Source organism: Manis pentadactyla, chromosome 10, assembly GCF_030020395.1.
Source record: "Manis pentadactyla isolate mManPen7 chromosome 10, mManPen7.hap1, whole genome shotgun sequence".
Lineage (NCBI taxonomy): Eukaryota > Metazoa > Chordata > Mammalia > Pholidota > Manidae > Manis > Manis pentadactyla.
This window is the reverse complement of record NC_080028.1, coordinates 31814919-31831303: the sequence shown is the minus strand read 5'-3', so window position 1 is coordinate 31831303 and position 16385 is coordinate 31814919. Positions and strand designations below refer to the sequence as shown.

Below are 16385 nucleotides of genomic sequence, written 5' to 3'. Positions count from 1 at the left end.
GTAGCTCCTTCTTCTCTGCCCTTCCCCAGAGCCCAGTTCCAAGACCACTGCCCTCAGGTCAGATCTCTGCCCTCCCCCACTTCCCCTGGGGGTGCTGGCATTGATTTTGCCTTCTTCTTTTTCCAGCTGACCTATGACTATCAGTTTGACTTTGAGGACGATCAGCACAAGATCCCCTGCCACTGTGGAGCCTGGAATTGTCGGAAATGGATGAACTAAGAAGCTTTGAGGCTACCAGGCAGGGGAGTCCCCCCACCCCCAACCTCTTCCCTGAAAGGGATGAGGGGGAAGAGAGGTAGCAGCCAGACCCAGGACCCAGGGCTGGGGCTGCCGGCTAACCGGAGCCCCTGGAGCAGGAGGCTGGGGCAGAGGGCCCTAGGCCAAGCCCACCCTGGGCACCAGGGACAACCTTCTTCCCCGCCACCGGCCCCCAGGCTGGCATCTCTGCCCCCAGCTCCAGGAGGGGCCAGACAGAAGCAGCCATTGGGCATCTCAGGTTCGAGGGGGATATGGGCCGGGAACTACCCAGAAGCATCTGGGAGGCAGCAGGGAGTGGGGAGGAGGATGTGTGGCCGGGCCTCACAGCCCTGCTGCTCCCACCGACCTCTCCGGCCCAACGCAAGGCTGCAAAGAGACTTGACTAAGCTTGACAATCCCAAAGGCCGGGTCCCACACCTGGCCCTGCCTGCCGGGTCCTGCCCCCACCCTCACCCCCATTCCCTTCCCTCTCAATCTGTCTCTGTCTTCCCCTTCTCCTCTGTGTTTCTGTCTCTCTATGGGTTGTGTTTCCTTGTTTTCCACTCTGACAAATGCAACATGAACGGGAAAGAGGCGCCCAGCTGCCCAGGAGGGCAAGCCAGGCATGCCGGGCAAGGAGACCCCGCACCCACACCTACCTCATTTAAGTGTTGGATTTTTTGCTGTTTTGAAATGTGAGACCCTCTCCAAGCCCCTACTGCCCCAACCCTCTCTCCCACCTCACTGCCCTCTTCTGAGTGGGTGGAAGGGGGTAGGAGGAGTAAGAAAACAACAACAAAAAATCCATCTTTGTTTTTAATTATGGGCAAGGGATGGTGGTTAAGGCTAATGATGACGAAGATTGGGGATGACTGGCCCCTAGTTGCTCTAGGACTTCCTTCTCCATCTGGATATGGGGGCAGGAGGGGTGTGCTAAACCTAGGACCAGGATATCTCCCTCCTGTTTTCCCAACCTCATCATGAGCCCATTTGCCCTCCAGCCCCTGGATGGGGTGGGTGGGTGGTAGGGTGAGGGCTATCCCTGAGTGGCATGCCCATACCCAGTGAGGCAGGGTGTGGCCTGGAGCTCCCACTTTCCCTCAGTCACCAAACTGCTGCTGGTCTGGTGGGAAGGGGTGGTGATGTGGGGGTGGGGGAGCTTAGTGTCAGCGCGGGGAGGGTGGGGGGTATTTATCTATTTATACATGGGATTGTACATAGTCTTGTGGGGCATGGGGGAGCCGGCTGGAGGTGAGAACCCTCCCCTCTCCCCCCACCCCCGGGGAGAGCAAATGTAAAACTACTAATTTTTGTGCTTTATATATTCTATATAAATATATCTATTTTCTTTTTACAAAACCAGTTTATAAATGGTAGGGGGGTGTGGGGCGGACACATGGAGCTCCCCTTGTGGGGGGGCCCCCTCCATTACCCAACCTACCGCCCTTTTCCTCACCCCTTCTCCCCACCCCCTGGCTGTGACTGCTGTAAGGTGGGGGTATAGAGGCTGGGAGATTCCCACCCCCTGTTGTATAGTTGGACTATGTTATAACGCACAAAAGTGAGCTGGCCCCAGGGGGAGCCAGAGAGTGATGGGGTCCTTGCCTCCCTTTCCTTCCCCTTTCTGCCCAAGCTTGTGCTGCAGTTGAACCTCTTCCTGGGGGTAGGGGTAGGTCAGGTGGGTGAGGCCCCAGACCCTTCTCTGTAGGGAGCTGTGGGAATGAAGATGAAGCTTATATGCAGTTCTCTTCTAGGGGCTGTGGGCAAAGGGCATTTTGTAATTAATATTTTCAAGAAACAAATGTCTGGAGTGTAGGGGTGGACTTGTTGGCAGTGGATGGGTGGGCCTGCTGGAGGGGGAGCACGGTCGCTGTTGTGATTTTAGGTTTGTTTTTGTTTTGTTTTTGAATTTGGGGGTTGCGGATTGATGGGGGTAGGGAGATTTTTTTTTTTTAAGCTGCTTCCTCAACTGTTTCAAGCTGCAAATGTATAAGAGAACAACATCCCCTAACCCCCACAGAAACCACTGTAATTAAATCAGACAGTGGTGAGACTGGGCTGCTGCCCCCAAAGCCATTGGATGTTCCTTTTCCAAGAGCAAAAGGTCTAGGCTACAGGGAGGGGGAGATTGGCTCCTGTGAATCAGGCTCTGGTTAGGGCTTGGGCGCTGGCATTAGGAAGAGGGGATGGGGCAGACTTTGTTAAGCATATGCTAGGTATCCGATAGTCCTGTAGACTTTAGTGAAGAAACCTTAAACAGTTTTTAATTTTTATATAAACTAACTCAGACCCAAGCTACGAGGTTGGAATTTTGGTTGTTGGTTTTTTTTTTAAGTACCCCGCCTGTATAATTGCATCAGAATCCCCCCGCCCTCCCCACCCCCGTGTTTGTATTTTGGGTTGGTTTACACTTGCACATACTCAATTTTCAGTTTTTCCCCTTTACAGTCTTCTCCCCTCACCTTCAGGACCCTCCCCCTTTTTAAAAAATAAATCGCTGACAAGTGTGAATCCCGTGAAGACTTTATTTTGTGTTGTGTGTATCCTGTACAGCAAGGTTGGTCCTTCGTAACAACGGATGAAATGATTCCCCTTTCTAAGGCGCCCTCTCTCCCTCCACCCCCAGCGCCCTCGTCCTTGGCATGTTTTGTATCAGCGATCATTCTGAACTGTACATAATTTACGTTGCAAGAGGCAAAGGGCAAGTTTTGGATTTTGCTTCTTCCAAGTTTGTTTTTAAACGACAAATAAAAAAAGAACATTTTAAATACAAGCGGCTCCGTCCCGTCACCCTCGCCGTCAGCCGGATCCGTGAAGCCCTAGAGGACCCGGGGGAGGGCGGGTACCGAGGCCAGGCCGCTGGGACGGGTAAGCTCCCTGCGTTCCGCCCTTAGCTGGCGCCTTCCCTGCGTAGGCGGAAGTGGCGTCGCGGTACCGGACGTGGGGCGGGCGAGTACCGGACGTGGGGCGGACCCTCCCGCCCTAGCAAAAGATACGTTCCTAAAGCGAACCAACCCTGCCGGCGCCTCTTGAAATGGAGACGGTGAGGAGCGCGGGAGGGCGGCGGGGGGCGCTGTGGAGTCTGAGACCCCTTGTAGGGGACGCGGAGGCCGGGGTAGGGGCCGGCGCTGCTGCCCAGATAACGAGTAGCGGAGTGTCGGATCCCGTGACCCTGCCCCTCCGTGCCTTCTCTGGCGCAGCTCCTAGCACTGGGCCGCGCCGGTGCCCGCCTTCCGCCCGCGGTACCACCAGCCCGAGCGGTCTGCAGTGACTTCTAGCTCCCTCCGTGGAGCCCACGCACACCCGGGCGATCTCGGGCCTCCTTTCCTGTTAACACCTTAAAGCCCTTCGGAGGTTTGCCTGAGAGAACTGGGTTGTGAACCGGCCTTCTTGGGTGAAGCAGGTTTGCAGGTAGCACCTGGCTCTTGGTTGTCTGATGTGATCCGTGCAATCCCTGGCAGGAGTGACATCTGAAAGATCTTTATAATGCTTCGAGGTTTCCAGCGAGGTCACATTACCTAAATAAGGCTGAAAAGTGGGGTTTCCTGAAGGAGAGACTGTCAAATGTTAGAGGCCCCTGTGTCCCTGGTCAAGTTTATTTAGGTCATGCTCAACTCTGATCCTAAGCAGGCCTGTGATCGTGGCGAGCAGGCAACAACCAATTGTAGCAGGTCCCTGCCATCCAGAGATGCTGCGGGTTGCTTGCTACATGTTTGGACGTAGCACTCTCAGGGACATTTTTCTAGCACTCTGGAACCCTCCCCATTCACTTTCCTCACCAACAGTTTTTAATCATGCATATCCTCTGTGAGGCAGAGTAACCCTATCTTGATTTTTTCCTCCGCTACTGTCTGTTGTATAAGGACTGCAGGTTCACTTCTGTCTGAGTGGTTTACACGCCCGGAGTAATTCCTTTACTGCACATTTCTTTACCTGCAGAGAGGTCATGTCCCTCTCTGGGTTATAAAAAAGAAAAAGTGGAAAAGTGATTTACAACTGGTCACTCAGTCAAGGGAGTCAGTTTGTACAGATAAAGAGAATTTTGAACAAGAATTAAAGATCTGATTCCACTAAGTTTAAAATAACATGCCAGTTTTTACTTATTTGTAAAAGTACTATGGTTTACAAACATTTTTACATGGATTTTCTAACTTAGCCCTCACACTTTATGTACTGTATTAGGTTCTTGGGGTAGAAATTTTTAGAAATAGAAAAAAGAAGAGAAAAATCCCTGCTTTGAAAATGCTCAGCCTAACTGGAGTGGGGTGAGGGCAAGCCAGTGAAGCCAAAGGTAGAGTCATAAATGCTATCATTAAGGTGCAAAGGACTGTAGAAGCACAGGGATAGAGAAATTATTGTGAACCTGGGAGAGGCATTGCAGGTTGAGAGAACAGTGTGAGCCAGGGCATAGAAGTCCGAGTACGTAGAGATTACCTGAGGGTGAACCAGTGGTTTGATGTTGCTGGAGCTTTGGATTTTGGTCATAGTGAAAGAAAAGACTGGAAAAGTAGGCTGACGTCAGGTTGAAGGTATTGCGTACCATGCTAAGTTTGAACATTGTTTTGCAATAAGGGGACCCATGGGAGATTTATGAGCAAGGCAGTGAGTGTGCTTTAGGAACGTTCTTAATAGCTTTCAGTAAATGGACGGAGCTACTTCAGGAAGTGGTGAGTTCCTGGTTGCTGGGGATGACAGTCCCTTCCAAATCTGGGATGATTGGTGAGAGAACTTGGTGACAGCATGAAAGTCAAATTAAAGAGAGAGATTTAGGGCCAGGAGACCAGGTTAGATAATATTGCAGAAGAAGGGGTAAAAACCTAAGTTAAAGCTGTGAAAGTGGAAAGGAAAGAGATGGAGTTGAGCTATGACATATCAGCTTAGCTGATAAATGTTGGGGACACATTTAGGTCATGTCCTACTCTGCGATTTTAAGCAGACATGTTGGCACAGCTCATTCTTGGAGGGATCAAGGCTATATAGTTTTAGGTACCTGAAAGGAGAGCAATGTAAGAAATGAAGATGGCAATCACTGTAAGAATAATAGGATTGGAGGGGCAGATGCTGTTCTGTTTTGTATGAAAGCATTGGCGGAGTCTCTGTGACATCTGTGGTTGTCCAGCAAACAACTGGAAATGTGAATCAGGAGTTTGAAAGAAATTTTGAGTCTGTGTGTTGGATCTAGCCCGTGTCTCTGTAATGATATTTTGTGCTTATGTAGTACATTAGTACTTCCTTTGGTCCCCTAAGTCACTAGAAGTAGAGAAGAGTGGACATAATTACCCCACTCCTGTATGGAGAAATAGGCAAAAACATAAAGTCATATTCAATTGTGTCCAACTCTTATGTAGGCATCTATCTCTATTTAGCTGTACATCTCTTTTCTGTCTCCGTAACATAGTCTTTGGTCTTGCTGTTAATATCAGTGTGCATCATTATCATGATTAATTTGAGAGTGAAAAAACAAAACAATTGAGAATTATATGCAAAACCCATGCTAGATTGTATGGGGTTATAAAGAACTGTAAGATAGTTCCTGGAACTTATCACCTGTTTTGAATAGATAATGAACAAAGTAACTGTAGCACAGTACAGTATGTATGTGCAGTATTATGTGATGGGTATGATAATTTCTACAGGAGTAGTTGTTTCTGTGTCTTTGGATAGATCTCTGTGAGACTGTGTTATACCATGTGTGTATCTTTACTGCTGAACAGCCCTCTCTCCCACTTACAAGTGATGGGGCTGTTATTCCGATAGCCCTGCCAAAATGCCAGGCCAAGCTAATAGTCTTATGCAGCCCAGAGAGAAGAGAGGGAGATTATTTTCCTTCCCCACTGCTCCCACTCTGGCCCATCATGGGAGGGAAGTTTAGGGCTGTCCTGCCAATTTGACCCTGTTCACCAGCCAGCTTCCCTGGTTCAAGCCAAGGCATTTAACTTCATGTTACTACAGCAACTATGGAGGTGAACTGTAACATTAAGTTAGCTTTGGGAGTTATCCAGAGAAAATGGAGCCAAAACTGTTGATTCCAGTGGATGAAAATTATCATGATCCCTCCTGGGTTTACCCAGGATGAAATGAAATTTCTGAATGTTCCCACTTGGGGGAGCACAGAAATGGTTCCCAAGGTTTCTCTGTATTCAAAGCCCTCTCTAATCTCAAACTGTCATGGGCAAGAAAACTTCGAAAACCATCATCCTCTGGCTCTTTGACTCACAATGGTCCCCAGATTCAGAACATTTGTGCTCCTCTTCCACCCTTCAGTCAATCAAGCTTTGACTCTCTCTCTTACATTCAGCTGCAGGGATCCTCTCCAGATGTGACCCTCTCCCAGTGGCTAGGGAATATGTCTATGATTCTGGTGTCCAGAGCTATGCTTAGGGAGTGAAGGGGGAAAGCACTGTTGTCTCTCTGGCTTCTGTGTTTTTATAAAGTAGATCTGTGAGAACCTTATGGGGCCAATCCTATGTTCAGATTTTCTTTTTCTTTTTTAATTTTTTAAATTAAAGTATCAATTAGCTGGTACCTAGAATTGTCATGTATATAAATGTTGAATCACTATGTTGTACACCTGAAACTAATGTAATGTAATACTGTGTGTCAGCTACCCTTCAATAAAAAATAATTATCTACAAAAAAAAAATTAAAGTATCATTGATATACAATCTTATGAAGGTTTCACATGTACACTCAGATTTTCTACTCTCAGCTTTTAAGACCTAATGTTTCATTAGGCAATCTGGTTTATAAGGACATGAGTTTTGAAACCACACAGATTTGTGTTCAAAGCCCTGTTCCACCCCTTACCAGCTATGTGGCTTTGGGCAATTTGCTTACTATTTCTTGAACCTATCTGTGAAAATAAGGCTAATAATAGTATTTACCTCAGAGTTACTATGAAGATTGAATGACTTAATATTTCAAAAGGGACTTACAGTGCTTTAAATGAAGTCATTAGTTCACTAGCCCATCTCCTATTGCGAGGCTGAAATGGATGGAGCCTAGGTAGGCTGAATCTTTGTTTCTCTTGTTTATCCAGGTCACTTCTTCAGATAGCTCCCCAGCTCTGGAAAATGAGCATCCTCAAGGTAAGTTTGTTGAATAAAGGAAACTGGGTATGAAGGTCACAGCCTGACCCTAACTTGTCTTTAGCATTGATTTTTAATCTCTCCCAGCGTACATCCTGGGAAAATCAAAGCTGGGCAAGGTAATGTGACCAACCACACAAATCAGGAACAGTAATTTGGCAAGATCACCCAGGAATAAATCTTGGGCAGTATGGAAATGATTAATATCTTCAATTATCAAACCACTTGAGAGAAACTTTTGAGGTAGGGAAAACTTCTATATAAACTCTGGATTGGCTAACCATGTTCTAAAAGTGTCTGGTATTTTCTAACTAGTCCAGAAACAATGCTACTAGGATTTTACCGTCAGTGAGATCACTAAAACCACTGAGTGTACACAAGAAATGATAGAAAGTCTTTCAAAACCCTTAGAACTAATCTAGAAATAGAGACACTAAACCCTAAAATCCAGGACACAGGAGAAGGCAATTCCAGCAGCTGCCCAAACGCCTGGTTAGAATGGAATGGTCCAACACGAGACCATCTAGAAGGAAGCAGAACTTACAGGCATCTCCAATGAAGAATTTTGCCCAGGAGCACTCCTAGGTCTTCCTAGGACATGTTTATGGCATTAGGAGTATACAGTTTCTCAGAGGATTAAAATATGGTTTCAGACCTTAGGACATATTATTAAGGGTTTGTGATTTAGAAGGTTTTTTAAAAGTTCTGTTTTCATTTTGTTGGTATCCAAAAAAGTTACTATAGTCATATTTTGAATTATATGGATGACTTTACATAATTGAGTACTGCCATATGATATCAGTGCCTGTTTTATGTTTCTGAGTACATATGCATCAGCACCAAGGCAGCGTTCAAAAACTCAAATGGTCTACGTGAACCAAGCAGTGATGTAGGCTGCCTAGGACCACAACAATCTGTAGATCTTTTTGCTCCTAAAAGGAAGCAGCAAGTATCTGGGTTTGGTCAATTGTTACTGTTCAGGAATTCAAAACTTAGTTTTGTCAGAGCCTCTGATTTTGAAAAGAAACTGAGAATCTGGATTTTTATGTAAATCTCCAGATTTCTAATTAGGGAACTGATTTAAATTATTTTTAAAATACTGGGAAGGCCAAGGGGGATAAAGGAGCACAATAATTTGTGATCACAATATAAATTGGTCATGGGGACAGTAGTACAGCATGGATAATATAGTTAATTCTGTAACATCTTTTTATGTTGATAAATAGTAACCACACTAGAGGGGGTGAGGATTTAATAATATGGGTTAACTGTTGAACCACTGTGTTGTACATTTGAAACCAATCTAAGATTGTATATCAACAATACTTCCATTAAAAAAAAATACTGTGTGGAATTTACCCTAAGAATGCAGCACTCCAGTTTAAAAAAGACAGATGCACCCCTATGTTTATCACTGCACTATCTACAATAGCCAAGATATGGAAGCAACCTAAATGTCCATCAGTAGATAAATGGATAAAGAAGATGTGGTACATATACACAATGGATTATTACTCAGCCATAGGAAAAAACAGATCCTTCCATTTGCAACAACATGGATGGAGCTAGAGGGTATTATGCTCAGTGAAATAAGCCAGGCGGAGAAAGACAATTACCAAATGGTTTCACTCATATGTGGAGTATAAGAACAAAGGAAAACTGAAGGAACAAAACAGCAGCAGAATCACAGAACCCAAGAATGGACTAATAGTTACCAAAGGGAAAGGGACTGGGGAGGATGGGTGGGAAGGGAGGGACAAGGGCGGGGAAAAAGAAAGGGGACATTACGATTAGCATGTATAATGTGGGGGGGGGCGGCACAGGGAGGGCTGTGCAACACAGAGAAGACAAGTAGTTATTTTACAGCATCTTACTACACTGATGAACAGTGACTGTGAAGGGGTATGTGAAGGGGACTTGATGAAGAGGGAAGCCTAGTAAACATAATGTTCTTCATGTAATTGTAGATTAATGATACCAAAAAAAAAAAAATACTGTGAAGGCCAAATCAAATGTAGGCCTGTAGCCTAAAGTGATAGAATTTAACTAGCAATGTAACATTTCTTAAATTGGTATCAAAAGATATGTTCTTGGAGTCTGTGAGTTTTCAAATTTGAAAAACAATGATGGGCTTCCAGTTAAAGATGGTGGATTGAATACATGCATCTAATTTCTTCCTTCACAAAAAGCCACTAAAATCACCATAATGGAGTTTTTTAAAAAAGTGCAAGCCCAACAGAATAGGCCAAACAAGAGAGGAGGCAATAGCAATACATTTTTGAAAGCTGCAAAGCAGACAAAAGACAGGTAAATGACTTAGCAGACCTGAGAAAACTGGACTATAAATTAATAGTGGGGAAAACTGAGAAACATTGAACATCTAAAAAGCAGTCAGATCCCAAGACTTCCTACCCCACTGAGTGCATCTGGGCAACTCCCTGTCCCAACTTTGGCAGATACTGGAGGTCTGGAGATGGGCTGTAGCCCAGTTGAGAAGTGAGGTGTTGTACTAAACACAGGAGCATGAAGTGAACTGTACTGGATGCTGAGATATGAGTCCTTTTCCTGCATCCAATTTCCAGAATGCTGATGGAAAAAAACTTCACCCTCCATCATGAAAGTAACTGAATAATCATTCTCTCCAGAATCCCCTTGAGGGGAAAGCCCTAAAAATTTAAGTATTGATTGTTCCCCGTCTGAATGGCTCACAGTCAACAAGGCTTACTTATACACTTAGAAGTAAAGCATCCAAACAGCTTTAAAGATTCCACTCTTAAAATATAGTTGGATAAAAGAGAAACAAATCCTACCATTTGCAACAACATGGATGGAGCTAGAGGATACTACGCTCAGTGAAATAAGTCAGGCAGAGAAAGACAAGTACCAAATGATTTCCCTCATTTGTGGAGTGTAAACAACGAAACATAACTGAAGGAACAAAATAGCAGCAGACTCACAGACTCCAAGAAGGACTAGCGGTTACTGAAGGGGAGGGTGGATGGGGAGGGAGGGAGAAGGGGATTGTGAGGTATCATGGTTAGTGCACAAGGTGTGTGTGGGTCATGGGGAAGACAGTGTAGCACAGAGAAGACAAGTAGGGACTCTCTGGCATCTTACTACACTGATGGACAGTGACTGCAATGGGATATGAAGGGGGACTTGATAATAAGGGTGAATGTAGTAACCACATTGTTTTTCTTGTGAAACCTTCATAAGAGTGTATATCAATGATAGCTTAATAAAAAAAATTTTTTTAATAATAAAAAAAATGGTTAGAATCCTTTAAACCAAGGATTACCAGACATTTAAAGAAAGCTTCTGACATAAAAAAAAAAAAAAGGGACCCATACTGGTGCCCCTCATATGAAAAAAAAAAAACCCCACAGGATAAAAAAAGCAATAAAGGGGAAAAGTCAGTGCATAGAGAAGAAAACTTTAAAAATTAATATTAGTTTATACTCAGATAAGAACATATTTCCACCATGAAACAAGTACAGGATATGATTTTTTTTAAAGGAATTTTCAGAAAACAAAAAGGAGCTCTTAGACATTAAAAATATAATAATAAAAATTTTAAACTAAGCAGGAGGTTTGAAAAATCAAATTGAGAAAATCTCCCACAAAGTAGAATTAAAAATCAGAGAAGTGGAAAAAAATCAAAGTGGAAAATAGAGGAGAAAAAATATTCTAAAAACAACAAAAACTGACCAAAAAAACATTTAAAGGCTCAGTCTAGGAAGCCTAGTATCTCAATAACAGGACTTACAGAAAAAGAAAAATGACAGCACAGAGGGAAGGAAGCTGTCAAGGAAATAATTGAAGAAAATTTCCTGGAACTGAAGGACGTTAGTTTTCATAATGAAAAGACTCACTGAAAAGGACTCACAGTGGATGAAATTGACCCCCCAAAGCACAATCACCATGAGATTTCAAAGCACTGGAAACAACAGAAGATCCTGAGTTTTCAGAGAGAAAAAAACAAGTCACATAACAAAGAATCAGTTGCCTCGGACTAAGCACATCAGAAGCTAGAAGGCAGTGGAGCAATGCCTTCAACATTCTGCAGGAAAATAAATTCCAACTAGAATTCTATATCCAGCCAAATTATAAATCAAAGATGAGAGTAAAATAAAGATATCTGCAGGCTGCAAGGTCTCAAAAAATTTACCTTCCATGCACCCTTTCTCAGGAAGCTACTGGAAGATGTGCTCCACCAGAACAAGGGAGTAATCAAAAAGATGAAAACATGGGATACAGGATACAGGAGTGCCAATACAGGAGAGACGTGAAAGGGGGCCCCTGGATGGTGATGAAGGAAGACCTCAGCAGTGTACACCAGGCAAAGCAGCCCAGATTTGAGCAGGTCAGAAGGCTCTGGAGAGACTTCTTTGGGTAGTTTAAGTTGACAGACTATCTGATGTTTCTGAACTTTGGAAGGAGATTTAAACAATTGGTGAAGAGTTGGGGGTTAAATTAGTTATAAATACTGTATATAGAAAATTAGGCAAACAAAAAGACAATTATTAACTCCAGGGGAAACAAAATTGTGAAAGAAATAAAAAAACAGAGTTCGCCATTTGGCCTAGTTCTGAATAATGACTATTCAGTCAAAATTATTTTAATAATGATGTAACCAACATTATAGTTTAGCTTCTGGAAGAATGGGGGGATGGGAGGTGCATATTTGTTATGTGCATATATATCTTGTAAGAAAGAGAACTAAAAAGTTCCATCTTCCTTGGATATTAATAAATAATGCCCAAGAGTGAAAATATCAAAAAGGAACAATGTAAGCTTGTTTATAGACATAGAAGTAAATACCAAAATAATCAGCTAAGAAGTCTCATCTCTGGGGAGGGGTAGTACAGGGTGGTGGATGCCAGGAACTGCAGTTTTTCTCAACAAAATTTTTAGAACTGTTTGTCTTTTTAAACTGTGTATCTGTTTAGCTCTGCTAGAAAATGAAAAATTAAAAACAACTGGCATAGGATTCAAGAGCATGAACTTTCGATCAGGCAGATCTGTGTTTGAGTCTTTGTTGACACTGATGGTATGACCTTCAGTTTATTTAACTGCTTTTCACCTATTTTCTCATCTGAAAAGTGAGGACAGTATTTGCTGTACAGATTTCTTGTATGGATTAAGTGATGTAATATTTTTAAGCACACATAGAATAGTATGTAGCACCTTTGGGCTCTTATTTTGGGGGTTGCTTCTCCAGTGTAGAACAAGCAATTAAAATCAGAGGAATGGAAAGGTAAATACAGCAGGGTGTCCCATTTGTCTAGAGTAGGTGGGATGATTTCTGATTCACAGTGTTGTCCCGAGGTGGACTCTCAGGGTGCTTTGGGCCAGGCTGATTGAACACTGGGCTCCAACTTAGTGTTGATCTGAAATGGCCCAGCTTTGACCATGACCTTCTCATTTTCGGGTCTTAGAAGAATTTTAAAAAACTTAATTACATTTTAATTGAGTGAAGAGAACAAATGAAAATGTGCTGATGTATGAAAGAGAAAACCTGAATTAAAGATGAGAAAAAAACTTTTAGACTAGAATAAGTTAATGAAAGATATTATAAGACTTTCTTTTTCAGTCAGCCATCTTTTGCATATGGAGCCAGTAGATAAATGTGGTCCTACCTGGAGATGGGAGGGGGTGGATAAAATGATTTCTAAAGGGTTTATCCAAGTTTTGTAGAATGGGAATAGATAGAATAGGGGGCCTTATAAAAAAATCATGCTGTAAATATTTGAGCACCTTCAACACTGTTTTATTCTTTGCCTCTTTTGATTGTGAGTTGGGCATGGAAGGAAGCTACTAATTCTCCCACCCTATGCAGAGACCCCAGAATCCAACAATAGTGTGTATACTTCCTTCATGAAGTCTCATCGCTGCTATGACCTGATTCCCACAAGCTCCAAATTGGTCGTATTTGATACTTCCCTTCAGGTGAGTGAAATCCTCTTTTCCCTTCCCCTTCCTTGGAGCCTCTTGTTCCATCTCATCCTGTCTCATCCCAGTGATAATATCCTCATTCTTCTATGGTGTTTAGTCTCATGTTTTCCCCAGCATACCCAACCCCTGTTCTTTTAAAGTCCTACCCCCTGTGAATTTTCCCTTCATGATTATTACTCTTTGGCTACAGGTGAAGAAAGCTTTCTTTGCTTTAGTGACTAATGGTGTACGAGCTGCCCCTTTGTGGGACAGTAAGAAGCAAAGTTTTGTGGGTAAGCAAAAGTTTGTGCAACACAGTATTCTTGGCACCCTGTGCTGGGCAGGGGGAAAAGCTTTGAGCAGTGCTGAGGGCTCTTCTCTTGGTCTCTAGGCATGCTGACCATTACCGATTTCATCAATATCCTTCACCGCTACTATAAGTCAGCCTTGGTAAGGAACCTGGGCCCAATGACCCAAAACCACTTTGCCTGCCCAGAGTCCCACATTCTCATTCCCTTCTTTCAAACAAACAGCAAGGGATTAATGAAACAGAGATCAGGTCTGAAACTCTGTTGCTTCTGCTTCCAGGTACAGATCTATGAGCTGGAAGAACACAAGATAGAGACTTGGAGAGGTATGTAGAGAATTGGGGGTTCTAAAAGGACAAAGGGATGGAGAGTTTCCTGGGAAGAGTTTTCCATGATGGTATTTTGTGAACCTCCCTTTTCCCTCCAGAAGTGTACCTACAGGACTCCTTTAAACCACTTGTCTGCATTTCTCCTAATGCCAGGTGAGTTCCAGCTCCCCATTTGTCCAGAAGGGGAAGAGCCTTGCCATCAGCACAGCTAACGCCCTAGACACCCAAAGATCCTGAGGCAGAAGAGAGAAAAGACACTTTCCCCAGCCTGCCCCCCACCCCCCCAACATACACACACATACTCTCTGGTCTGAACACTGTTCCCCTCCCCCAACTACCAGCTCTCCCTGTTTATAAACACACTCTAAGGAGCTATTTAACCGCCCTCAAGCCCAGCACTGTGGAACTTACCATTATCTCCCACCTTCCCACAGCTTGTTTGATGCTGTCTCTTCATTAATTCGAAACAAGATCCATAGGCTGCCAGTTATTGACCCAGAATCAGGCAACACGTTGTACATCCTCACCCATAAGCGCATCCTCAAGTTCCTCAAGTTGTTTGTAAGTGCTCCTCAGCCCAGTTTTTTCTTCTATGCTGGATTGGAGGGGTATCCAAATATCCAATACTGGATTTAGGGGGCTTTGAAAATGAAGCTAATGGTTCTTTCCTCAGATCACTGAGTTCCCCAAGCCAGAATTCATGTCTAAGTCTCTGGAAGAGCTACAGATCGGCACATATGCTAATATCGCTATGGTCCGCACTACCACCCCCGTCTATGTGGCTCTAGGCATCTTTGTACAACACCGAGTGTCTGCCCTGCCAGTGGTGGATGAGAAAGGTGAGAGATTGGGCAGAAGAGGGAGAGCTCCAGGGAAGCCAGGGTGGCTCTGGGAAAATCTGCTGCCCTCTCAGCTCAGCCCGGAGGGTGAGTCTGTGCACAGGGGGAGCCTTGGATGCCAGATCCTCCTTGCTGAGCTACCTCTGTCCCCCTAGGGCGTGTGGTGGACATCTACTCCAAGTTTGATGTTATCGTGAGTGATTGTGGAGGGGCTGGGAGGTAGGGAATGGGGTGGGGTATTGAATGTGGAGAGGGAGAAGAGTCTCTTCTGGGACCTGAGGGTTTTAGAAGCTTCTAAACTTGCAAATCTTACTTGGAAAGGAATTGAATGAGCTGGGTATGGCTTGTGGGCATGGCTGACAACTGCTCTAAATCCCTCTGGTGAGGTTGGGTGGGCTCAGGGTTTGGGAGCTGACTCCTTTGCTTCACCGCAAGCACCTTCCTCTCTCTCTGCAGAATCTGGCAGCAGAAAAAACCTACAACAACTTAGATGTGTCTGTGACCAAAGCCCTGCAACATAGGTCACATTACTTTGAGGGTGTCCTTAAGTGCTATCTGCATGAGACTCTGGAGACCATCATCAGCAGGCTGGTGGAAGCAGAGGTAGGGGGGCCAGTGACCCAAATGAGCTGCGGGGAGCAGCTTTGATATTGGGGTTTGGTAAGAAGGGCAGGGGCTGAAGGGCCCACCCTGAGGCTGGTACTAAACATCCCTTTCTCCCTTGTTGCTGTCCTCAGGTTCACCGGCTTGTAGTGGTGGATGAGAATGATGTGGTCAAGGGAATTGTATCTCTGTCTGATATCCTGCAGGCCCTGGTGCTCACAGGTGGAGAAAAGCCCTGAGCCTGGGAAAGGGGTCAGACAGTATCAGGGGATATGCCCTGATCACTGCCTGCCCAAAGCTCTGGGAACCACAGATGAAACCTTGAAAGAATTGTGACTCTGTGTCCTGCTTAGGGAGCCCTCTACCCTGCTCCCTGCAAGCTGGGAAAGTATGGGGGCAGGAAGGAGAATGGATTTTTAGCTGTCTTCATCCTCACACATACACTTGAGGAAAACGTGTAGCCTAGCCCACCCCAGCCCCTGCCCTTTTTGACATAGCCCCCTTTCTGGGTAACCCTCAGGCAAATTCTGATCTCTAAGAGATCCCCAGACCTCACGCAGCCTTTGTCTCTATGTCTGCCTGACTCCAGCCTAAGATAATACAACAAAACTCTTCATAAAGATATTTTTATTCATCCTGTTTCATGCTGTATGGAGGAGGCTGAGTCTATTTAGTGACATTTCTTCCCCTAATGGGAGTGGGAGGATTGTGGAGAGGAGGGCCTTTGGGTTCCAAGATGGGGGTTAGCTGGGGGAGGAGGGCAGAATGCTTAGCTGAGGTCATTGCTTCTCATGGCAAACCTAATTAAAATGACAGGAACCTCTTCATGGTATTGCAGTGTTTGATTTCTGCAGTTGACCAACACTACTACAGCTCCAGCCTTCCTACTTCATATGGCTCTTCAACTCATTTCTAACAAGAGCAGCATACATGTACAGACACATGCATATAAAACTGTGTGGCAGGCACCATTCTCCATGCTTTACATATATTAATCCTTTTAATCCTCAGAACAATAGTAGCTATTCTAGTCTTACAGATTAAAGA

At 44.5% G+C, this 16385-nt stretch overlaps 2 protein-coding genes across 11 annotated transcripts in view; both read left to right on the top strand.

The window, feature by feature from the left end:
• Positions 1-3010, top strand: part of KMT2D (lysine methyltransferase 2D) — a 39482-nt gene extending 36472 nt beyond the window's left edge. For all 9 annotated transcript variants that reach the window (XM_057486539.1, XM_036891551.2, XM_036891527.2 and 6 more), the window contains one exon: positions 127-3010. In XM_057486539.1, the coding sequence (XP_057342522.1) occupies positions 127-219 (93 nt within the window). In that variant the 3' untranslated portion in view covers positions 220-3010. The remainder of the gene's footprint in view (positions 1-126) is intronic.
• Positions 3011-3171: 161 nt separating this feature from the next.
• On the top strand, positions 3172-16163 carry PRKAG1 (protein kinase AMP-activated non-catalytic subunit gamma 1). Of its 2 annotated transcripts, XM_057486545.1 has the most exons (13): positions 3217-3280; positions 7277-7325; positions 11515-11688; positions 13165-13274; positions 13471-13552; positions 13651-13709; positions 13848-13893; positions 13995-14049; positions 14331-14457; positions 14570-14735; positions 14891-14928; positions 15192-15338; positions 15473-16163. In XM_057486545.1, the coding sequence occupies exons 4-13, from the start codon at positions 13203-13205 to the stop codon at positions 15575-15577; spliced, it is 897 nt and encodes a 298-aa protein (XP_057342528.1). In that variant the 5' UTR covers positions 3217-3280; positions 7277-7325; positions 11515-11688; positions 13165-13202; the 3' UTR covers positions 15578-16163. The 2 variants fall into 2 exon arrangements, with proteins under 2 accessions (XP_036747458.1, XP_057342528.1); XM_036891563.2 differs by lacking the exon at positions 11515-11688 and having other exon boundaries at positions 3172-3280.
• Positions 16164-16385: the final 222 nt, after the last annotated feature.